The following is a 22,127-nucleotide window of genomic DNA, read 5'->3' as shown; positions in this document are numbered from 1 at the left end:
GTCAATTTCAAGATGTTCATTATTGTTACTTTTTTTTTAATGGAAGGTAGCGAATCAGTCGCCGTTTTAACTGCAGGCTTTATTTGGCTTCTTGCCTATATGAATATCGTGAAGTTTCTGTCTATATTGGTACACAAGACCGTTGGTTCAAAGATGTATGTGGTATTTTTATACTTCAGATTTATAAGTACATTAATTTTATTTTTGGCTTTTATACACCAATTATTTTTTGCCCTTGTTTTCTATCTCTCTTTTTGATATACGAGACAGTTTTAGCGTTTGTGTGGCCTGTTTATTTGAACATGATCGGCTTACAGATATAATATACACTTTCCAAAAAGAAAAAGAAGAAGTGTAGATTAGTGCAAAAAGTGCCGATAGGATTCTAAAGATATGAATGATGAATGGAATTGTTACTTCTTCTATTGTATCGTATTGATTTCCTTTTGCCTTCTACTTTTCAGAATAGGTTGCCAAAAGAGCGGGAAAAAAAAGATGTACATTTAATAAAAATAAAATAAAAAAGGATTTATATATTTAATCGACAATGTTGATCTTGACTGTCTCGGTGGCAGTGACCTGACTACGACGGAACTGAACAAGTTCTTCAAAGTCAATAGCGTAAGATCCGGGCTTGAGGTTGGCAGGAACAGACCATGTCTTGGTGTGAGTGACATATTTGTTAGTCTGTGCGGTTACGGGACTAGAGAAATAGATAAGGAAGTTATTAAAAAGAGCTTTGATGTATTTCCATGAATGCTTTACGTACCAAGAGTTGTGAACAATGGCAAGCTTCTGTTGTTTCTGGTTTCCGGTTCTGCTGTGGAGACTGATATTCAAGCTAAGAGCCTTTCCTGAAGATACTCCATCTAAAGAATTATATAAGTATAAGTATATATATATGTGTGTGTGTGTGTTTAATGTTGCTACTTACCAAGGACAAGAGGCTGCATCACATATTTAACAACGAGACTTTCACCAGCTTTGACATCCTGTCCACTGGTTGGTGATACGATTTTGATGTATTGAAGCTGAGAGAAGACACTTGCGCAGGCGGTCTGGATAAAGGCAACCAAAACAATGGCGCTGAGGAGGAAGAATGAGGATCGTAAGGCAAACATTCTAGGATAGATTGAAGGAAAAGAAGAGCAAAGGGAATGAGAAATGAAAATATAGGATGGATATATACGATTGGCTACACAAACCAAATTGAATGCTTTTCCAAAAATATCTTTTTATTTATTTTCTATGGTTTATTTTTTTTGAAGCCATTTTCCTTCAATTCTTTTCTCAATTAAAACTCATGGTTGCTACATTACACAGAGCCATTGGCCAATGTACCATTTTTGGTTTATTAGGGCAAGATCAGTCCTTTAACATTCATTTTCTCGGTCTGTCTGTCTTTTCTCTCTCTCTATGTTTATATATTATATATCTATATTAATTCCTCTTTTATGTCTGTATATTGATCTATAAATTACCACAGGCCATTGATGTGTGCCAAATAATAGGATATAAAACGTACTCAGACTCAATATGCATCTATGAATACATATACATATACAAATCCATATACAAATATAGATAGATACATAAATACATGAATAATTTTCTTTAAAAAAACGAGCTTTAAATTGTAAAAAAAAAAATACCTTCAATATAGAAAACACAGCAAATGAAGCTTATAAATGACTTAATTACCTTAATATACCATACTTAAATAACTAAGGAGACCAAAACCATCACATTACGATCTGTAGAGTTGATTTTTATCTGTGTACTACTAATAGCTTTACTAGACTATATATATATAGCTTTACACTCTAGGTACACACATATATACATGCTCAAAAGAAGGGTCCCTATCGATTGATCAATTAGGCTAGTATTGCTAATACCATTTGCCACAATAAGAGTAAATGATTCATTCCTCCAATGAACATAAGCCATTTGCCAATGTATGTATTTATATATATGTACATATTAGGTGTATCCGTATGGGCGCCGATATATCTTGAAATAGAAAGAAAGAAGTCATAAAGCCAGATGGAAAGCAATAAGGTCTCTATCGATTGTTATCTTGGTTTTGGTTTAATTGACAACAAGACATATGGAAATATTGCTCTTTATCTTCTTTTATTGACCAGTATTTATGAGTTCAAATCTCAAGTTCATGAAATTGATTATATTTTGTGACTCAACTACTGTAACCTCTTCAGAAGCTTCTCTGTATATTTTCTTCATTAGTGTGTGTACAAGAGCATAGCCAGTATTCAACCCAATCAATGTGCACAATAGTACTTTTTGTCTTGGTGGTCAATGTTGAATCTAATCCAAGAATTTATATTGAGCTGTACACATTTATAGCGGAGGCTGTCTGTAAATGAGTCCAATCACGCCAGTGCAAAATTATGAGGTCAAGGTAAAAATAGGGTTTTAAGCTCTGTATTTTACCAAAATGGAATGTATAATTTGAGCAATGTTTCCATGTTTAGTAGAGTTTATGAATATACTGATGACAAGTAATTACTATCATTTTCTTTTTCAAGTGAAAAACAGAAAGTCTTTAATGGAAATCAACTTATTACTTTATCTGCACGACATTTAACTTTTGATTAAGCATTTCACCTATTTTTCACAGCCACAGCCACAGCCACAGCCACAAACACTATACACTACATTAAACTATATTATATTAAACAATAGCCTTTCTCTCTCTTTATTTTGTTAATACACACGCTCATATATAAAGCCATACCTATACAATACAGTCCAAAGCAATGTAGATATTCACCATTATTTATTTATTGGTTAATTTACAAGAAGTACCAATATAACAACATATACTTTCTTTATATGGCTTATTATTATTATTATTATTATAGCTATTTAATCTATACTTATTTAACCAGGGATTTATTATACTGTTTAAGGAAAAATAATAATGCATAGCTTAACCATAATTTGTCTTAATGAATGTCACAAACATAACTTTTTGTTCTATATTATTATTCAAATAAATTATTTTATCAAAAAAAAGGACACGCTCAAGCTGCTTGGTGCACAGCCTAATTTTGTTGGTTCCAATATTTGCTTTCTTTCGAACAAGTTGAACATATAAGACTAAGAAAAGAAAAGACCTTCACTGACCCACCATCGATATAAGAACTCATTGTTATACCTATACAATATATATACAACATCAGAATTAAAAAAAGGATCGTACAGTACAAGTTTCAAGTCTCAGGTACAGAGTGATACGCACACACACACACATTGATGCGGATTCCGTCCGATTCTAATGGAATAATTCTGTAGCCATATTATCAAGGGCATACTTATTTGAAGAAAAATTATAGATAATATTATTCGATCTTTATTAAAAAATATATGGATAATTTAAAGAGAAACCAGTAGATACAGATAGGTTATTAGTACTATTATTATAAGCTTATGTGGCGGTCTTTTATGTATATGGGTACGCTTTTATAGAACCTCGGCAGAGAATTTCTGACACTTCAAAACTATATATTTTCTTGTTGGTTACCGGTCGGAAACTTTGACTTTGCCTTTGATTCTCTTGATATACTGTCGTCTTCATCGCATGTATCTATGAGAGATGGGTCTACGACGCTATTTTGATTTCTTTCAAGGGGATTTGAATCTTGTTTACTGCCAAACATCCCAATTTGTACTGTGTGCTTAGAGTTAGTTTTCTTTTTTAGACTCGAATTAGGAATAGAAAAAATACCATGCTTATAAAGTCCTTTGTTGAAGTTCATCAGGCATCTAATGGACAAAGAGATTGTAATCTGTAAAAGCAAAACAGTTAATATGTCTAGTTGTTGCGCAAATAAAATAAAATACGAAGCCAAATCACAGATATTACCAAGCACATCAAGATCGCCATTGAAACTATAGAACAAAATAAAAATCAGGTCAAAGAAACCAAGACCAATTTAGAGTCTTACCATAGGCATAAAGAAAGTACCATGCATCATCTTTCAATAAAAGTATAGCTACTGCTAAAACTCCAATACTCAAGAGTATTATACCAATTTGGTATAGTATGAATAATGACATGAGCCACATACTCTCGTTCGCAATCTATATCGTTTCACAAAAGCCACGATCTTATTATTATCACTATTATTATTAAGAGCTGACATGTTTATGTTGACTTACTGATTTCCTTCCTATTATGATAAATACAAGGCACGCGGCAGGTAATACAGATAGACATACTAAAATCCATAGCTTATATGCTGCGAGATTGGATAGAACAGTGTAATATGCTGTGAGAAAAATCTGAAAGAAGATGTCTACTTTAAGAGCAAGAACAAAGCACTGAACCCAATGATACATGTCTATACATTGATTAGCTTTGATAGACGTCCAGATGTATACATATCTATACATACGATGTAGCCTAACTTCTGGCCCTAGCTTTCTGTACTTAATCCAATCACAATCCCTATACAGCTTGAATGAAATGTATAGAGTAGGGGCGCTAATTATGGTCAAAGAGAAGACCATAACAATTTGAGGAATAATCTCGAGCTTAGTGGCTTCATCCAATTTTATAAACTCTGCTATTTGCTACATTACAGTACCAAGAAAATAAAGTTAGTTTATTAAAGAGTATTTTATAAATGCCAAAACTAATTTACCATGCTGCCCAAAGCTATTGCAAACAACGTAGAAATAAAGGAAGCCGAAACAGTCAGAGAGTTACTATGAAGGACCTATACATGTTTTTAGATTTAATATAGCAGTTTTTTAAGCCGTATTAAGAGAGGAAGAAGTAATAATAATAAATTACACCATCAAATGCTAGCCAGAATCTCCAGATTTCGTATAAAAAGAACCAGATGCTCTCGATCATAATACGATTCTCTTTGGCAATTATATGTTTGTATCCAATCTCTTGGTGTAGTCCAAACTTCGTCTTGCTCTGGCCAAGTATTACAAGAGTGATGATCATGGTGGGAAGGGCTACGAGCAGTTGAATAGTGGCCAATATAATAAAGTACTTGGCCCATTTATTCTCATGTACTCTTTCAAGCTGTTATCATTATCATTAATTGTATGATGAGCTATTATGAAAATCTTTGTCGATAGTCTAGGTACAGACCAGTTTCTTCTTTATAGAAAGCATGAAAGAGAAAGAGGTGCTGATAAATAACTAATTTATTTTAATACTGTATCATCCGAATATAATTTACATGCTTAATCCTTTATTTTCCATCAGATTTGACTTTATAATACAATATCTACACTGCTCTCAGTGCTTCAATACTCAAAGTTAGACTTGGACTTGGAGTTGGCACATATTTTTGTTTATGTCTGCATATGCGAAATACTAATAAATATAGATAAATGAGACCTGGTTCGATGCTTTGTCTTTGTTCTGTGCATTTACATGATGATCATTTTTTTTTGTATACCCAGTGGTTTTGAATTTCATAATTCACATAGAGTATAGTACGAATGAAATCAAATAGAGCTTAGATGCCTTTCTTTGAATGGTTCATATTTAATAATGAAAGACAAAGAGAGAACTGGTAAATTTAAAGCTGTGTTCTTTTTGGACCTAACGACGATTATGCATACTAGAAAGCTTTCTTTGTATCCTGTCTGATAGTCTAAAAGCATGTAAAACACATCCTTCATACATATTATTTGTTTATAGAGAACGCTTGTTTTTCTTTATTTCTTTCTAGACAGCCTGATATTGGTTTTTCTTTGTTACACGATATATATAAGTAAGGGTTCCATTTTCAAACCTTGTTTTCGGTGCCTGTATCCAAATTTTGACACTACGATTGATCTGGAAGGATCTTTATAGGCCAAATTTTACTTAAACATCCAAAACACAATTTTTTTTTGGAAACTTAGGGAAGCTTAGTATGGCCCCTAGTAAAAATATAATAAAAAAGACCATAAAAGATATTGTATATATCGTATTAATTTTTTTTTGATAGTCAAGAAATATAGTAGTAAGTACAAGCTGCAAATAATATAAGAGATGCATATAAATAAATAAGATTGGAGAACTCCAAAAGGGAAGGGAAGGTCGGATTGTGGGTTGCGAGTATATAGATATGATTCCGGCATATGCATTATACTTGACTGTTGGTGGTAATCTCAATGACACTATTGACTATGAGGTTGTTGTTGTGTTTATTTGGAGTCTCCTCTTTCTCGTTAATTTCAAGTGTCATTGGCGCGGTGGCGAAAGCCATTTCCGCATCTCCATCGGATAGGTCCGTGGCATTTTTGCCATTGAATAATCCTGTTTTGACTGTGGAACCAAGAGTAAGTATATATATATATTCTCTCTCGCTCCCTTTCTCTCTCCAAGAACTGGCTATATACACATATACGTACCAAAAGGCTGGATACCTTTGCCAAAATTTGCAAGGCATCGGATACTCGTCAAGAGAGTAAGCTATAATAAGGTTGATATGTCACTTTAGTTTTGACCATTAGATTGTACAATGCAATGCAGTAATCTACTTACCAAACACAGAATCATTGCCACTCCACCTATAAAGTTTAAAAGGGGTGTGTAAGACAAGTGCTGGTTATTTTTATTTTTTTACTCAAAAACAGGTGACGACTCTTACTGTAAGTATATAAAAAGATCCATGTGTTGTATACCATGTGTCCCTCTCCCCACCAAATCATACAAGAATTGTAGGCCAGAAAGCATGCTTGATATAGGATAAATATTATCATCAAAGGGGAACTCTCGGCTGCAATCTACATAAATTCCAGGATAAATCCTACTGCAACACACTTGGACTAAATTTACTTACTGCCTTTTGACCCGTCAGCATAAATACGAGACTAAGTATCGGAAGAGGAATAAAAAGTACCCAGTTCCACGGCTGAAATCCGATATCTTTCATAAACACGCCATGGAAAAGCATCAAAAGAAACTGGAAAAATATACCGCACTTGGAGAGAACCAAGAATCGGGAAATACAGTTGTACATATCTTTTGAAAGAAAAAGAAAAGGCTCATTAAGACCAAAGCTCAAAAAAATATTATGTATGTATCTTACTCTTCATATTGGGATCAGGACCTAGATCTGGAGTAGACGTCCAGCTGGAGTTCTTTACTAGCATTACTACCACAATGAATATAGGTGCAGATATGCCAATAAGAACACCACTCATGACAAGTTGAGGATAGACTTCATTCATTCCATGATTAATCAGCATTCTGGATATGACTATTTGCTGTAATACAATGAGCCAAACCAAGACTGGTATATTTTATACTTATTGCTTACGATAGCACTCATAGCGATTGTCCATATCGTTGATACTCCAGCGACAATCACAGGAGGTCTGTCTCCTCTTATTATCTATGTATGATAGGAACGTATTAATGTTATTAATTCTATTATATTTAGAATAATAAATCACTTACTCCATCCAAACCAACCCATAGCCTCCAGACCTGGAACATAAATATCCATGCACTCTCCATAATATTTCTATGTAATCTATGCTTCAGAACCTCTGCTAGTTGGATTGCAGCCAAAGTCTGGCCTAGGTTTTTCGGTGAGCTGAAACGGGTGTTGGTTATAAGGTTAATCATAGAAATAAGTAGCTGGAGTATCGTGATGCCCAAGAACAGTAATATCCATCGGTTCGCGTGCGCTCGTTGTTTCTATATATATATATTCTTTAGTATGAGGACGTGTATAGTGGTAACAGTGGTAACGAAAGACTATAAAAAATACCAATATCCTTGTTATGGTAAACATGGTTGAAGAGAATAAAGGACAAAGATGTGCTGTCCTTGTTTATATTCTTATTTTTTTATTTTTTATTTTTGTGTTATTTCAGAACCTTTATTGAGCTCTCCTTATTTATATAGGATTCTGTCGACCATTTTTGTACTTGGACGTGACAAGGCCGACTCTACAAGGCGAGACTCGACTCTCCATTTTATACCCAGATCAGGGTATCTCTCTCTTGAGATATTTTACCTTTTGCTAAGTAGGCCGATCAACTATTTTTGTATATAACAGACAAATATTTATATAAAATATATGCATAGTTAATCTCAAAGTAGAAAATATATCACGCCGAATACCATATATCTCATAAGGACCAAATATTTGAAACAGAATATTTACAAACAGGCATAGCGGTCTCACTATTCTCACCGTCCGATCCAAAGAAAGAATTGATCGGTAGATGCTAATCAGATGTGTACCTGCTGAAATTACAAGCCAAGCCTTTCATATAAAAAAAACAATAGTAAGTACCAGCCATATATATTACACCGTACACTCCGAACAATACAATAATATCGCCGTTCGGCACACAGAGTATAATGATCTACTAAGCTACAGTAATTCGGATAACCTGATGTCTCATCGCACAAAGACTAGAACTTCTTTCTGAAACATGGATTAGCTTTTAAGTAGCACAGCCAGGATCTACCCTTCCATCTCCAATGATATGTTCGTTTTAAGGACACGAATTTTGGATTCAAACCTCAAAATCTCAATCGGAAAACCGGGTTACACATCGCAATATCACACGTATTCCGGAAACAGCGCTTTTTCCGACACAAGAGGTACAAGTCATTTATTGTATACTCCAATAATTTGTACCTCTTTAAGTCGATCCGCTTATTTCCACAAAGCTTGCGTTTAAGTAGTATTTGTTTAAGCATAATTTTAGTGGATATATAAGTCCAGAAGAATCCTGTATATATATATATGGATATATATATGGATATGGGTAAGATCAAGTTTTTATAATTCAGGGTCTAGTAAGAATTATTGATCATTTGTAATCGCTGGTTTACATCATCAATAAACACTTGCATTTCCCACCTCACGTTTCTTTTATGATTAATAGCTTTAACATCAATAATATTAGCTGGTTAAATCTATAATCTTTAAAAATGCCTATATCTTGTATGTAAGAAACCCCATTGAAATTGTCCCTAGATAAAGTATAATAATTGTTAGTGACCTGAAAACCTTAATGATTAAGCTAAATACACAGCTCGAGGCATCATAGAAAATATAATATCCAGCTTAAACGCTCACAATAAGCTTTTTAGTAAATCAAAAACTACTCGAGCGCATAGAGAACCCATTTATCCAATTAAATATCAAGAAAGATCTCTGTCAAAGTTTGTTGTACATGACGAATGTAATTAAGGAAGACACAAATAGCATACTAAGTAAAGGAGAAATGAATAGAAACTTGTACAGAAGAGAAACAAACTACTGTATATAGTGTGTTTGTTCTGTTATGAGAACTTGGACCACCTGTTTCACTTGTGAGCTAAAACTAACGCAAAAGAGCATTTAAGAGACTTTCTTTGACATATATGTATGTATGTTTTGCTACTCTGCAAAAATACTTCTTGGATAACTAGTTAAACTTTGCCGAGTTCTTTGAAGAGATCAATTTGCTATTATAACCAGTAAATTCTAAGTCATGTTTTATTTACATTGCAGACTTCAAGGAATCAAGAAAAAGTCTTTTTATTTTATTTATTTTTTAAAAGAATAATAATTAAATGTGGGTATACATGGTTTATTAGTCAGCTATGTTAAACAGACAATAAAGAAGTATTTGCCTTACTTGGAAAGTATTGTTACTATAATTTATGTCATTTTAATATTTTTTTGTTTTTTGTTTTGTTATTTTGTTGTTTTTTGTTTTGAAAATATTTTTTAAGCAAAGATAAATAAATTATTATTATTTTTTTGACTCACTATTTCTCTAGCCTAAAAACTTTCCTTGTTGAAATACATACACGAATATACAAAGATATAGCTGCTAAAAAGATACTATAATCGGACACAGTCTGAGGTATACTTAAACATCAATGATTTTGAATCTTCAGATTCCACAGACTTTAGTCCCAAGTCATACGCCATCGAAATCTGTAGAGTAAGTGTATCATCCAAGCTAGGTTTGTCATATATCCAGCGTGCAATACTGGTCAGGAAAATCAAATTTATCCATGCAAATGTCGAACGTCTAAATTCCTTTGGATTGAAGGATCTCTTGAACGGTAGAGGAAAGAGGGTATCCATACCAAGTACAGTAAGGTACAATCGGCGGATAAAGTCGATTTTCACCTCGACATTTCCGCTCTTCAATATTTCGCAATCATCCATATTGTATGCGATAGTAAGTGGTAAACCTACCAGTCGGGCGGATTCATACAAAACATCAACTGAGCTTGAACGAGCAGGATTGAGGAGTCGGGCAGATCGGTAAGCGAGAGCAAGTCGTTGGGCGATGGGAAGTCGGAGCATGTTTGTAGAAAGTCTTGTAACCGCTCCAGAGTGGTCTCCCATAAGAGTCTCCAGATGAGCAGCAATATCATAAACTTCAGGGCGTAATCCTTCTACTTCGAATCCACCACGAATCAGAGCAAGAGCACCCGCACGTTTGTAGCACTCCATATGAGCAAGTAAGTCTAGAAGAGTTCGCAAGACTCCAATCAGTAGAGGCCGCTTGACATCATTGCTCCTTGCTTTTTTGCCAAAGTATTGAAGCATTGAAAGTAAAATATTGATAGATCCAATCTGTTCCGAGCGTGTCAAAGGTCCATTAGCAACAACAGACGACCAAGACAGAGTGAATAGCAACTTCTTGGGCGGTCTTTCTCCACTTGTGACAAGAGACTTCATCCAATGACGGCTGATAGAGTTGGGCAACTCTCCACACAGGAAATAATATAGTATAGACATCCAGACAATATAGAGATCATGATCAGACATGTAAAACTGAGTCTGGGAATCTTCCAAAGAAAAGGTCTCCACTTTTTGAGTCTTTATAATGTCTTCTGCGCCCGTTAGAAACTTCAAGATCACCGAGAGTCCTTCACGTCGTATGATACGGAGAACGACTTCAGAAGTCATGTTTGACATAGCCATGTCTCCTATAGAAAGAAAAATAACACCCCCAAGGTATCAATTCCCCATGAGTCTCCCCACTACACAGTCCTTTCAATCTAATTCATTCTTATGCAGACTGCTTCGACCTCCACTTCATTAATTGTCACTTACCTAGCGATTTTGGCCCTGCTTTATTTTCTGAGATATATTTGAGCAAGCTGTTTGCAATGCCTTGTCTATATCCACTGTTCTTTGCCACACGAATTCTCTGCCAATGAACATCAAAGGCAAGCGGAACTTGCTCAAGAATTGTTTTTATCGCATTCAAAAAAGTCTCTGTCCGTCCGTGGTGATAAAGACAAAGCTCGGCATATATATCCCATAAAACCTCTACGTTTGGATATGAAAGTGCAGCCGTAGCAGCAAGTTCTTTTGCCTTCCCTACCTCTATAGAGCCCCACAATTCTTCAGAAGCGATAGACTCTATAAAATTTTCTGGCAAGGCTCTCAGGATCAGGAATATATTTTTTTGTACCTCTGGCGTACATAAGCATACTCTATGAACATTGCGTTCCATTATATTATAAATAACACTCTCGTGCGCAAGGTTAGGGTCGCTTCCTCCCTGATCATCCAGCAGTTCCTATAGGGTTTGTGACTTCTTAATAAATACATCAAGCTGGCACATACATTAAATGAGCCATAACTCATACCTGAGAGGTTGTTTCTGAAGCATATGCACTAGAGTTCTGTTCAAAAGGCATTCTTATGGCTAAATTAGAGTATGCCTATAGAGGAACAGCTTTCATATTAGCAAGCAGTATATTCTTCTTCTAATCATTTGTTTATTAGTACCTGTGGTTGGTGTTCTGAAGTATCATCCCTGGTTAAGAGTATCGAATCTAAAGTCAAGGAAATACCGTCGATTGTCATCAGTCGGAGCGCGCGTGGGGGAGAACGCTTTATAGGAGTTTCTGGGTCCATGCATGCTTGCAAGGATTCCATACGCATCTTGATGAGTTCCTCTACTTCGAGAAGGTAGTTTCCCAGTTTCATGCCATCTACTATAGGAAATCCGCTAGTGCTAGGCGAAGGTGGTAACGAGTTGGGCTGAGTTGGGGTGACAGGTGATGTTTGGGATGAAGGGGTGTGCTGATGTCTTTGGAGGTGTGCAGTATAAGATGGATAGGGGGAGAAAATAGGTTTTGGTGGTACAGGTGCAGCTTTAGAGCTAGTATTAAGTGTTGGCCTAGGCGTTAGAAGTTGCGGAGATGCCTGTAATGGCATAGAAGTGTGGATTGGCGCTGGTGATTGTACTGGTGGTTGTGCAGGTGGTTGTGCAGGTGGTTGTGCAGGTGGTTGTGCAGGTGGTTGCGCAGGTGGTTGTACTGGTGGTTGTGTTGGAGGTTGTGCTGGCGGTTGTGCTGGCGGTTGTGCTGGCGGTTGTGCTGGCGGTAATGGATATGGCTGAGTTGGTGGAGGTGGTGGCGGTGGAGGTGGTGGAGGTGGAGGAGTTGGATACACAAGTTTGTGCGCTTGAGGATAGACTAAATGGTGCATCTGTTGGTGTATTGGCTGATGCTGCTGCTGCTGCTGTTGTTGTTGATGTTGTTGGTGCAGTGATTGGTGCTGTTGGTGTAGTGGCTGGTTTAGTGGCTGATGGTGTTGGTGCAGCGGTTGATGATGTTGGTGCAATGGTTGATGTGGCTGGTGCATTGGCTGGTGCATTGGTTGATGTGGCTGGTGCGGTTGGTGATGTTGGTGATGTTGGTGTTGGTGTTGGTGTTGGTGAAGTTGTTGGGCAAGTGGATGTGGATAATAGCCGTGCATATTTACATATCCTATTCCATTCATGAGACCTCTTGCATCGTAATATGGAGGTATGTTTTGTAAATTTTGGTTGTGAACGCTAAACATATCTACACTATTCAAAGGTTCAGGCAGGGATGGAGGTAGGTGGACCATATTTTCTGATACATGTCGTTTGTTCCTATTAGGCATTGTGTCATTCTCGTAGTCTGTGCTGTTGTTGATACGTTTTTCTCCTGCAGATTCCGACACTTCCTTTTGCTTGAGTGCCTGCTTATTAGCTATGGTCTGTCTATTACGAGCAATAGAAAGGCTAACTTGAAGTCGAAGTTTACGGATTTGGATCGATTCCTTTCGTTTCTTCAATTCTTCAATGTCATTCTCGTATTTTTTAATCGACTTTTGAAGCTTGTTAGCTACCACCTCAAAGTCGCGTATTTCATCATGAATAGGCGACAGTGGTGCAGTTTTGTAACTTGAGTCAGAGTCATAACTGTCATCTTCAGGAAAATCTTCAGTCTCCATTCTGTCTTTTGTGATGGTAGCTGTCGAGTCGGAATTATTATCTTCCACATCTTTATCTTCACTACGATTCGTATCAATCTCTGTTTCGCTATCTTCTACAATCATTGGTACGCCACGGTGGGTAACTTCATTTAGAGCATCAGTCATTATGGCCATATCAAGAAGGGCGTCTTGATTTTTGGATTTGGTGTCTGAATTATCGTCAATATTTCCATCAACTTTAATATCATCTGTCATCTTGTGAATCTGGTCTCGACATTTGTTTAATAAATTTGTAGCCGCTACAATGGTTTCAGGTTTGGCAGTAGGTTCTGCCACCGCTGATACTGCTGCTTTGATCGCGGCATTAATTTCTGTCTGTGATGTAGAATCGATATCTGCCGGGATTCCTTTTACGGATTGAATTTTTGGTATATCAGATGAAATGGCCACAGATGTTTCATCTGCAGAAGTAGGAGGTGGAGTAGGACTACCAGATGAAGAGGATAAAACTGGTAAACGTTGTTTTCCCAGTTTTATCCTTTTCTCCCTTTCTCCAATCTCTTTCTTTAGGAGTTCTAGTTCAAGCATGTGTTTTGCAAGATATGGTTTTTCAGCAGCTGCTTTAAAAGATCTTGGAGTAGGTTGTGGTGATGTATACTGAGGTCGTGTGTAGCCTGCGTAATTATTGTGAGATTCCTGGGATGGTACGGGAAATGGACCATAAAGAGATTCGATGGCAAGGCTTATATCTGGGCTGTCTTCACTACTGTCAATAACGAAAGACTCATTGGTATCAAAGAGGCTGGTGCTGTGACTTTTATAGTTTGCAGCTTCCCAATCGACGTTGTTAAAGCCAGTAAAGGCGGTTTTGGCATTGGTAAGTAAGGATTTGGCTAAAATAGGCGATGCAGCATAAGAGTTATTTAGATTGGCGGGTAAGTATAATTTAGTTTAGTTATTATCATTATTACCTTTCGCTTCAGCATGTTTCGTGGTGTTTTTCTTTTGGTGTGCGTTGATTGGATGTGATTCTCTATTGGAGCTTGAATTTGGTTGACCATTTAAGTTTTGCATGTCGAGTTCGCTCTCAGAGATGTCCATGTCGCTTCCTTCTGATGAGTATTCATCGGACGTTAAGCTTATGCCGCCCATCTTTTAAAATAATAGAAAGGTGAGAGCTAAAACTAAATGTAGTTTAAAGTGGCTATTATTTATTTTCAATTAAAATAAGAAATCACTTTTTCAGTATACTTTAATTTCTTAAAGGTCCGCAATATTTTTGATTGCGTCACTACAGGCAATCCAGAAGCAGTTATGTCACTGTAAGAAAGATGTATGAAAAGATAAAGTTTTTTTTTTTTTGCAATTTTAGAATACTACTAGTGTAGCTTGGTTCCTTTCTTCTTCTTTTATCACTATCATTTTTCATAGTTTAATTTGTTTATGAAATATAAGACTGTGATGTATAACGGATCATAGATTGGTTGACTTTCATATTTAAATTTCTAGATCATGTATTTTTCTTTTCTTTTTGAAAGACCTTTGCTCCATACTCTGATATAGCAAATATATCAATCTTTTATTATTATTATTTGTACTGCAATAATATGAATACTTCCTTAGAGCACAATAATAAGCTGATAAGCTTGTTGCTATAAGTGAAGAGCACCTATGGTGGGGACATTAAAATATATTCAATTTAAAGTAGTTTCTGTAGAAAAATACATCTTTCTTTTCTTTTTAAATGCTTTAAAATGAAAATAGAATATATAGAATAGTCTGATATAAAGGTCTGAATAAAAAGAAAAAGAAAAGTCTCTGTGTACTATGTACTGATGATTGATTCGAGAACTTTTTGTAATTCATCGGCATTATACTGAGGTTCCTTTGCCATTTGATCAGGTTGGGCTTTGATACATTTAATGCCAAGCCGTTCAATTGTCGCCACGTCAACCCCAATTTCTACAGACAAAAAAGTTACATGTTAGTGTTATTTTTAAGCACTCTTTTCTATTAACTTACCAGAATTAGATAAATAAACCAAGTGAGTAATGAAGGTGGAAGGAGGTGAATTTGGGACTAAATCAGGTGGAAAATCAAAGGACATCCCATCCACAGCAGACACCGGGCTAGTGAGTGGGTATGTCTCTTGATGTAACGAAGAGAAGCTTCGATTTACAGTAGACTTTGGTGGCATCATCAACTGCAAATGGGGTCTACGTGTCGGGGGTGGCCATTGTCTGAAGCCATGATTGACTGGGCGGGCAAAGAAGTCAGGGTGTTGCTTTCCGGAATGCTTTTGATGATGTGCCGCAGCCTCTCCTTCCGTAAGACTATCATAAAACTTGTGTCGGGCATCAACCAATTGACTCTCGTTTAATGCATTCGTGATAGTACAGATAAAATCCATAGCCGTGTATCCATCTGTCTCACGGTCATTTGTACCGTTCAATATCAGAATCTTGTGCTTCATACATTCGGAAGTAGCGACGGCTTTTCCAATTCCCCGAAGGATTAAACAAGGCAGGATAGAAGTATAAAGAGATCCGATAGAATACACCAAGTGCTTTCGCTTAGACAAATGAGCAATAACTTTGTGGTTTGGCAAAGGGTATATCTCTTGTCCATATTCATTCATATAGAATATGCGACGAATAGGGGCTGACAATTTTTCTTCACTTGTCTTGCAAAATGTTAAGTTACTATTGACGCCTTCGTCTCCGATTGTCTGGTTTGGAGAGTTTGGCAAGGCTAGCCTCGAGAAGGCATCAATAGGATTCATAATCACACAGTTTAATTTCGGTTCTCCTGGATGACTAATTTCACATTGCCCTCTAAGAACTTGTCCATCTTCTAAAAGAGCTGCTATTGCGGCTGTGTGATTAGTGTTTATGACAGGAACAACACAGGTTGGTTCACGAATGGCTGTGATAGAGGAAAACAGAAATACAGCCGCCTCGAGTGATCCAAAAAATAGACGAGCACCTGTCAGGAAAAAGTTTCCAATCGATCCATTCCGAAAGTTAAAGTGTTTGTGTGCTCTCTTGAGAATCTCGCAATTGAACAAGACGAGAAATCCACGAATTGTTTCCTTTTTTTCAGTTGGGATACGTTCCCACAATCTATTGCAACATCAATTAATACCTGGTTTAAAGCATTTTAAAAGTAAAAATAATATGTCGTACCTGTGTCGTCCTTCAACAATCATAACCCATTCGTCACGAATGTCATGATCATCTCCTTCATGTGGAAGTCGATAGCTTAAAAGGTCCTTGACAGCCATGGATTCGGTAGCATCATTGCCATTCACTGTGATGAGACGAGTTAATCGAGATCGTAAATCACCAATACTAGGTCCACCTAGGACACGCAATAGTTCACTCTAAGGGCTGTTAGCTTGTTGATTCGTCAAGTGATGAGAAACTTACTGTTGATCCACCATTGTCAGAAATGCCAAGTATATAACAGACATTTGGGGTGATGGTCTGGAAAGCATTTGCTGTATATCTATCAGTAAAACTACGTTGTTCTTTGGAATTAGGTATTCCCACGGTATTCTATTCTACGCACCAATGTAATTACAGGCTGATCCGCCTGAGAATACCACAAAAGAAGCTTCTGAGTTTGTCATTTAGATAAGATAAAGAAGACACGATTCATTTTTTGATAAAGGTTTTTATTATTTTTGAAATGCAAAGTGTTGCTGACGTAGCAATATCTTTGAATGGCATCGCTTCTTAAGGATAAAAAAAAGTTCCACCAAAGCCATGCGTTTAACTACATTTTGATCAAGTGGTATTTGATTTACATGAACATGTTATTGAAGCCCTAGAAAGGCAATAAATGTGAGAATTATAAGATCTTTTACACAGTAATATAGTACTTACAGGAGGAGACATTTCATCGTTATCAGGTTCGCCACCGAAACCACGACGAGGTCCACCAAGACCACCTCTTCCGGGAGGGTTTCCAAAAGGACCAATAGGATCAAAGCGTGCACCTGGAGGAACAGCCCCCCTGGAACATTCACACATTAAATTATTAGCTTTAAAATTTTCTTCCTCAACAAGGGTTTCAGACGACTTACCTGGGTAATGTTTGAGGGCCACCGAAAATGTTAGAATTTTCTTGATCGTGTCGGTGGCTATACATTGGGTGAGAAGGTCCTACGTACGTGCCATCTCCTGGTCTGTGGGTAATATGATGCGTAAGAGTATATTTTGCTTTATTATGAATTAATATTACCCAGGGATATGATGACCTCCAAGAGGATCGATATCTGATCGACCAACGCTAAAAGGGTTTTCACGACTACAATACATGGTGTTTATTAGTCGTGTTTAACTTTCTTGCACACTTACCCTGGGCGTGAGTTATCCTGTAAAGAAGAAAAGACTGGAATATCGTCTGATTGCTGCTGGTTGTTTCTTGGGAAACCTTCCTGTCTGCCTGATCTAATGAACGTTTTGATTTAGACCATGTTTTTTTCTCTTTTTGTAATAAAGTCTAAAGCTATTATAAATTTAAAATTTCTACCTTGTATTTTCATAGCCCGAGTTTGTGGAACCTGAGGTTAGTTTATGCAAAATATGGGTCTTGAAAAGGTGAATAAGATCCTCAAATTTCTCTGCTGAAATGAATGCAGACCCTAAATCCTTGCTTGATGTCTCAATGGGAAATGATGATTCCGACGTATACTCTTTAACAGGAATATCAAGAACAACAGTCTCATCCTAAAGAAACGCAATCAGAATTGACTCTTCCATTCTTCTCGGCTTTACATCAGATAATCCGTATTTTTTTTACCCCATTCAGTCCAAGCACAACGAAGCGATGTCCAATCTTGACTCCTTTTATTTCGCAAGTTGAACCAGAATCCTGAAGATCATAAAAGTACCCATAGTAATTGGGTCCTAGAGAGTTCCATCCTGCGAGCAATTTGCTTTGCCCATCCTTATCCTCTTTGTAGAGATATAGCCATATGATATGAATTTATTATAAGATATTTTATTTATCCATATGCAAAGAAACAAAATAAAGTTATTTTATGTATTCAATATAGCTTTTCTATTCCAAAACTATTCCAAAACAAAATGTAACGTCGGTTTTCATTTATTACCTTTACTGGGTTCGCTAAGCTTGAATCCCGCACTAAGCATAATTGCATGTACTGCTGCAGCTAAAGCATCTTGTGGCGATTGAAGGGATCCATTGACAGATTTCTCCAGAACATTTAGGACAGAAGAAGTATCAAATTCTTTTGTAGTCATTGTTGAATATAGTTTAAAGTAAGAAAAAGGAATTTAATGTGTTATCTGGTGTTTTCTAGGTCTTGTATTCGTCACTACTGCACACGGTGGCTGCTTGAAATTAATTGTCCTATCCAATCATACATCATCGATACTCTTTCTACTGCGGCAATGGTATATCTCTATTCAGAAAGGCGAGTCACAAAGGTTAACATCAACTATAGCGTGGAATAAACTCATTACGTATACCCCATAATGTTTCTTCTTCAATACATCTTTTTACACAGTATTAAGATAGAAACCTTCAGTATTGCCGACAGTTACGATAATAGCATTAATTTAGATTATCTAGAACCTGGAGTCTTTAAATCCTTTATCAGAGGATGAATTTACGAAATAGATGAAATATATACCAAATAAACATGCCAATTGGGTTTATTTTTGACTTTATAATCATATAACGCCTCTTATCTTTATTGTGTAGCCTCTTCATAAGCTTTTTAAAGAAAGAAAAAGACCAGTGTACCTGGGTGGTATTTAGAGAAGGGTAAATCTTGGAGCAATTTCGGGACGGCTAAAATGGAAGTAATTTAAAGCCAATGGCGAAATAAATGTCTCCGAGTAAAATCAGAGCACTTTTGGGAACTTCAGAGAAGTCATACATTAGAGAACAGGACAAATTGCAGTAATTGTTCTTACATTAGAGTTATTTTGGTTGAAATTGCCATAAATTATAGACAATTTAGCATAAATTTCTTTAACAATGCTTTAGCTCAAAAGAAAGTCTAGTTAGAATCTGGGTATTTAAAACGCATAAACGTCCATCGAGTCCATGCTTTCTAGTGGTTTTTTTTTGTTCCCTTCACTAAGTGTAACAAACTCACACTCAAATCGAATTCATTGTGACTCTCTTTGCTGATTGGGGAATTTACGGTGTTCCTTTCTACTGCTGATCCGCACTTTAACGATATTCCTTATTGCTTGATAGCCATTTATACGAATATTGCACCTTTAATAGTAAAGAATTCGCATAGAAATCTCGGGTGTTTGTACAAGAAATATCATTAGACCGCTCTAAAGACTTTCTAAAAAAGTTTATATAAGCCTAAACCTGTTAAATCTAACTACCTAAGCCACCACTTAAGATAGACTAAGACAGGCAGTGACTGCTTCATGGTCAAGCTCATAAAAAAAAAGAGCGTTTCAAGGCACTTTTGTATTTCAATTAAGAATAATGAGCAAATTAGTACGATACGAAGGCCACAACTACCTAAGACAGCGCCTGATACTAGCAACACTTAGCGGAAAGACAGTTCGCATTGACAAGATCCGCTCTAATGACGAAAATCCTGGTCTGAAAGGTAATTAATTGTATTATTTGTATACCAAAGCCTGACATCCTCTTCTTTCTTTTTTTGGGTCTATAGAATACGAAGCAAGCTTTCTTAAATTGCTTGAGAAAGTAACCAACGGATCGACGATCGAGATCAGTTACACAGGTATTATCAACGCTTGATAAAAGTAGAACTTGGCACTGATGCACTTAATTAAGGTACCTCGATCGTATATAGACCTGGAGGTATTCAGGGAGGACGTGTGGAACACGATTGCGGCACAGATAGGAGCATAGCATATTTCTTGGAACCTATGATTGCACTTGCTCCATTTTCCAAATTGCCATTTGTTCTGACCCTACAGGGAATCACAACCGATCACATTGATATTTCGGTAAGGAAATAATGTAATGAATAGATTTTTTTTATTTTGTGGCAAGAACTATAACGCATATTAATTTTGGTTTTAGATGGATAGCGTTCGGACAGTTTTGTTACCTCAATTGAAGCGATTTGGTATTGAGGAGAATGTGGAACTCAAGGTAAATAAAACAAGAAAAGAGTATTTGACAGCATGGATTATTAAACGCCACACAGATTTCAAAGAGAGGAGCACCACCATTAGGTGGAGGAGAGGTCATGTTCACTTGTAATTGTGTTCGTCAGTTAAAGCCAGTTCAGTTCACAGAAGAGGGTAGAATTAAGCGTATTCGTGGTATTGCGTACTGTACTCGTGTATCACCACAGACTGCCAACCGTCTAGTTGAATCTGCACGCTCTGTGTTGAACCGGTATATTCCTGATATTTACATTTACACTGACGTATACAAGGGAGCCGAGAGTGGAAAGTAAGAAACTATAAAAGAGGGCTTGATTGTCAGATGCAAGACCGCTGATAGACATGTGAATTAGGTCTCCTGGTTTTGCTCTGTCTCTGGTAGCAGAAACAACAAAGGGTGCTCTTTTGTCTGCAGAGAAGGCAGCTGAGCCTGGACAGACTCCAGAAGATGTTGGTGTTGTTGCCGCTAGATTATTGCTTAATGAGATCCAAAAGGGCGGATGTATTGATACAGCAAGTCAATGGTTGAATCTTCTGTTAATGGTTTTGTCACCTGAAGATGTTGGCAAGGTGCGGGTGGGACAACTCTCCCCATTCACGTAAGTTTATAAATTAACTACATTGGTTCATAAATTCTTTGAGTTCTTATTATCATGGCTTCCGCATGTTTATTAGCATCCAATTTTTGCGCGATCTCAAGGACTTCTTTGGGGTTTCCTTCAAGATACAACCAGAGGAATCCTCAAACACTATCCTGATGACCTGTGTTGGCATTGGATATGTTAACCACAACAAGAAGACTACCTAGAAATTCGTCGGTGTTGGCCGATATCTACACATAACACATTGTTCTATTGCATTTTGGTATACATATAAATATATATATAATTTTTCTTAAAAAAAAAAAGGAAAAAAAGAAAAGCAATGTGGTATATAAAATTATAAATACTAAAACATATTATGTTTACAATACTTTTTAATTAAATGAATAAATAGACTCCATATAATACCCTGAAAGCAAGAAGACTAGTGTATACTGCAGTGTGTCCTGCCTTATTTTATTAAACCGTATAGCTATATATAACAATAAAAAGTTCTCTTGGCTTCAGATATATAAAGTAAAGCATACTCATTATACTATGTATGAATATTACAGTGAATTTTAAGAGATAATCAATATAAACTTTATAGGGTGTGAATATAAAATCCAGTCCCAAATTGAATATAGAATTTTTTCTATAGTGAGCTGGTTTAATACTGGGAAACTGTCAAAGTCATACTCTTGCAACCCTCCAAAGTATCTCCACATTTAATATTGCCCCTATCAAACTGTGCGAAGCAATAGCTTGATAATCAAAAAAAGAAATAAACCTATAATATTTTTTATCATTTGAAGGAGAAACTCATTATAACTGAATGCTCAATTATGGTTACATACTGACATTGCTATCTTTCTTAAATTGAAATTGACATGGACTATTCAATATGATGAAAATTCAGTATATTGTTGGTAAACTAATGGAAAGTGAATTAAAAAAAATACATTGGACTTAATAATATATATATATAAATTTGGTCAAAACTTAGTGCTCAACTACACTGAATTATTAAATAAATGCAAAAGAAAAAAAATTATGGGTAAGCATCTTTCATAATGAAACAATATTTCTTTACGAATCCTAGTTATTTGAATGTATTTTTTTTTGTAAATGAAAAAAACTATAGCATACCGATTTTAGTCTTTTTGTTCCTCTATGTTTTTGACATATCGAGT

At 36.2% G+C, this 22,127-nt stretch overlaps 7 protein-coding genes across 7 annotated transcripts; 1 reads left to right on the top strand and 6 right to left on the bottom strand.

The window, feature by feature from the left end:
* Positions 1 to 144: 144 nt before the first annotated feature.
* On the bottom strand, positions 145 to 1,125 carry PHYBLDRAFT_79218 (hypothetical protein). Its single transcript, XM_018443442.1, has 3 exons — positions 935 to 1,125; positions 770 to 869; positions 145 to 703 (listed from the first exon to the last, which is right to left on the bottom strand). The coding sequence occupies exons 1-3, from the start codon at positions 1,119 to 1,121 to the stop codon at positions 538 to 540; spliced, it is 453 nt and encodes a 150-aa protein (XP_018290143.1). The 5' UTR covers positions 1,122 to 1,125; the 3' UTR covers positions 145 to 537.
* Positions 1,126 to 2,953: 1,828 nt separating this feature from the next.
* Positions 2,954 to 4,984, bottom strand: PHYBLDRAFT_170001 (hypothetical protein; the record flags this gene model as incomplete). The annotated part of the gene is made up of 9 exons (XM_018436226.1): positions 2,954 to 3,000; positions 3,155 to 3,181; positions 3,548 to 3,812; positions 3,890 to 3,915; positions 3,972 to 4,107; positions 4,186 to 4,367; positions 4,422 to 4,599; positions 4,671 to 4,745; positions 4,823 to 4,984. The coding sequence occupies 9 exons, from the start codon at positions 4,982 to 4,984 to the stop codon at positions 2,954 to 2,956; spliced, it is 1,098 nt and encodes a 365-aa protein (XP_018290142.1).
* A 735-nt stretch (positions 4,985 to 5,719) lies between these two features.
* Positions 5,720 to 7,781, bottom strand: PHYBLDRAFT_170000 (hypothetical protein; the record flags this gene model as incomplete). Its single annotated transcript, XM_018436225.1, has 10 exons — positions 5,720 to 5,830; positions 6,129 to 6,304; positions 6,391 to 6,451; positions 6,524 to 6,549; positions 6,630 to 6,765; positions 6,822 to 7,003; positions 7,071 to 7,248; positions 7,302 to 7,376; positions 7,442 to 7,684; positions 7,758 to 7,781. 10 exons carry the CDS (start codon positions 7,779 to 7,781, stop codon positions 5,720 to 5,722), a joined length of 1,212 nt encoding a protein of 403 aa, XP_018290141.1.
* Positions 7,782 to 9,512: 1,731 nt separating this feature from the next.
* Positions 9,513 to 10,228, bottom strand: PHYBLDRAFT_159242 (hypothetical protein). Its single transcript, XM_018433948.1, has one exon. It carries the CDS (start codon positions 10,167 to 10,169, stop codon positions 9,837 to 9,839), a length of 333 nt encoding a protein of 110 aa, XP_018290140.1. The 5' UTR covers positions 10,170 to 10,228; the 3' UTR covers positions 9,513 to 9,836.
* A 4,808-nt stretch (positions 10,229 to 15,036) lies between these two features.
* PHYBLDRAFT_147079 (hypothetical protein) lies at positions 15,037 to 16,842 on the bottom strand (the record flags this gene model as incomplete). Its single annotated transcript, XM_018431793.1, has 5 exons — positions 15,037 to 15,173; positions 15,234 to 16,333; positions 16,397 to 16,593; positions 16,640 to 16,710; positions 16,782 to 16,842. The coding sequence occupies 5 exons, from the start codon at positions 16,840 to 16,842 to the stop codon at positions 15,037 to 15,039; spliced, it is 1,566 nt and encodes a 521-aa protein (XP_018290139.1).
* Positions 16,843 to 16,876: 34 nt separating this feature from the next.
* Positions 16,877 to 18,481, bottom strand: PHYBLDRAFT_181959 (hypothetical protein; the record flags this gene model as incomplete). Its single annotated transcript, XM_018438543.1, has 8 exons — positions 16,877 to 17,039; positions 17,099 to 17,228; positions 17,299 to 17,400; positions 17,457 to 17,522; positions 17,573 to 17,665; positions 17,748 to 17,944; positions 18,018 to 18,172; positions 18,331 to 18,481. 8 exons carry the CDS (start codon positions 18,479 to 18,481, stop codon positions 17,016 to 17,018), a joined length of 918 nt encoding a protein of 305 aa, XP_018290138.1. The 3' UTR covers positions 16,877 to 17,015.
* A 1,213-nt stretch (positions 18,482 to 19,694) lies between these two features.
* On the top strand, positions 19,695 to 21,161 carry PHYBLDRAFT_155706 (hypothetical protein; the record flags this gene model as incomplete). Its single annotated transcript, XM_018433428.1, has 7 exons — positions 19,695 to 19,821; positions 19,888 to 19,959; positions 20,013 to 20,188; positions 20,265 to 20,336; positions 20,392 to 20,642; positions 20,707 to 20,952; positions 21,029 to 21,161. 7 exons carry the CDS (start codon positions 19,695 to 19,697, stop codon positions 21,159 to 21,161), a joined length of 1,077 nt encoding a protein of 358 aa, XP_018290137.1.
* Between the last annotated feature and the right edge of the window lie 966 nt (positions 21,162 to 22,127).

Source organism: Phycomyces blakesleeanus, assembly GCF_001638985.1.
Source record: "Phycomyces blakesleeanus NRRL 1555(-) unplaced genomic scaffold PHYBLscaffold_14, whole genome shotgun sequence".
Taxonomy (NCBI): Eukaryota; Fungi; Mucoromycota; class Mucoromycetes; order Mucorales; family Phycomycetaceae; genus Phycomyces; species Phycomyces blakesleeanus.
Note: the sequence above shows the minus strand (reverse complement) of the source record. Positions and strands in the feature narration are given on the sequence as shown.

Coding starts and splice junctions, on each gene's coding strand:
- PHYBLDRAFT_79218 (XM_018443442.1), bottom strand. CDS start 1,121: ATGTTTGCCTTACGATCCTCATTCTTCCTCCTCAGCGCCATTGTTTTG. Junction 870..934: donor GATGCAGCCTCTTGTCCTTG/GTAAGTAGCAAC, acceptor ATAATTCTTTAG/ATGGAGTATCTTCAGGAAAG. Junction 704..769: donor GCCATTGTTCACAACTCTTG/GTACGTAAAGCA, acceptor CTATTTCTCTAG/TCCCGTAACCGCACAGACTA.
- PHYBLDRAFT_159242 (XM_018433948.1), bottom strand. CDS start 10,169: ATGGATGATTGCGAAATATTGAAGAGCGGAAATGTCGAGGTGAAAATC.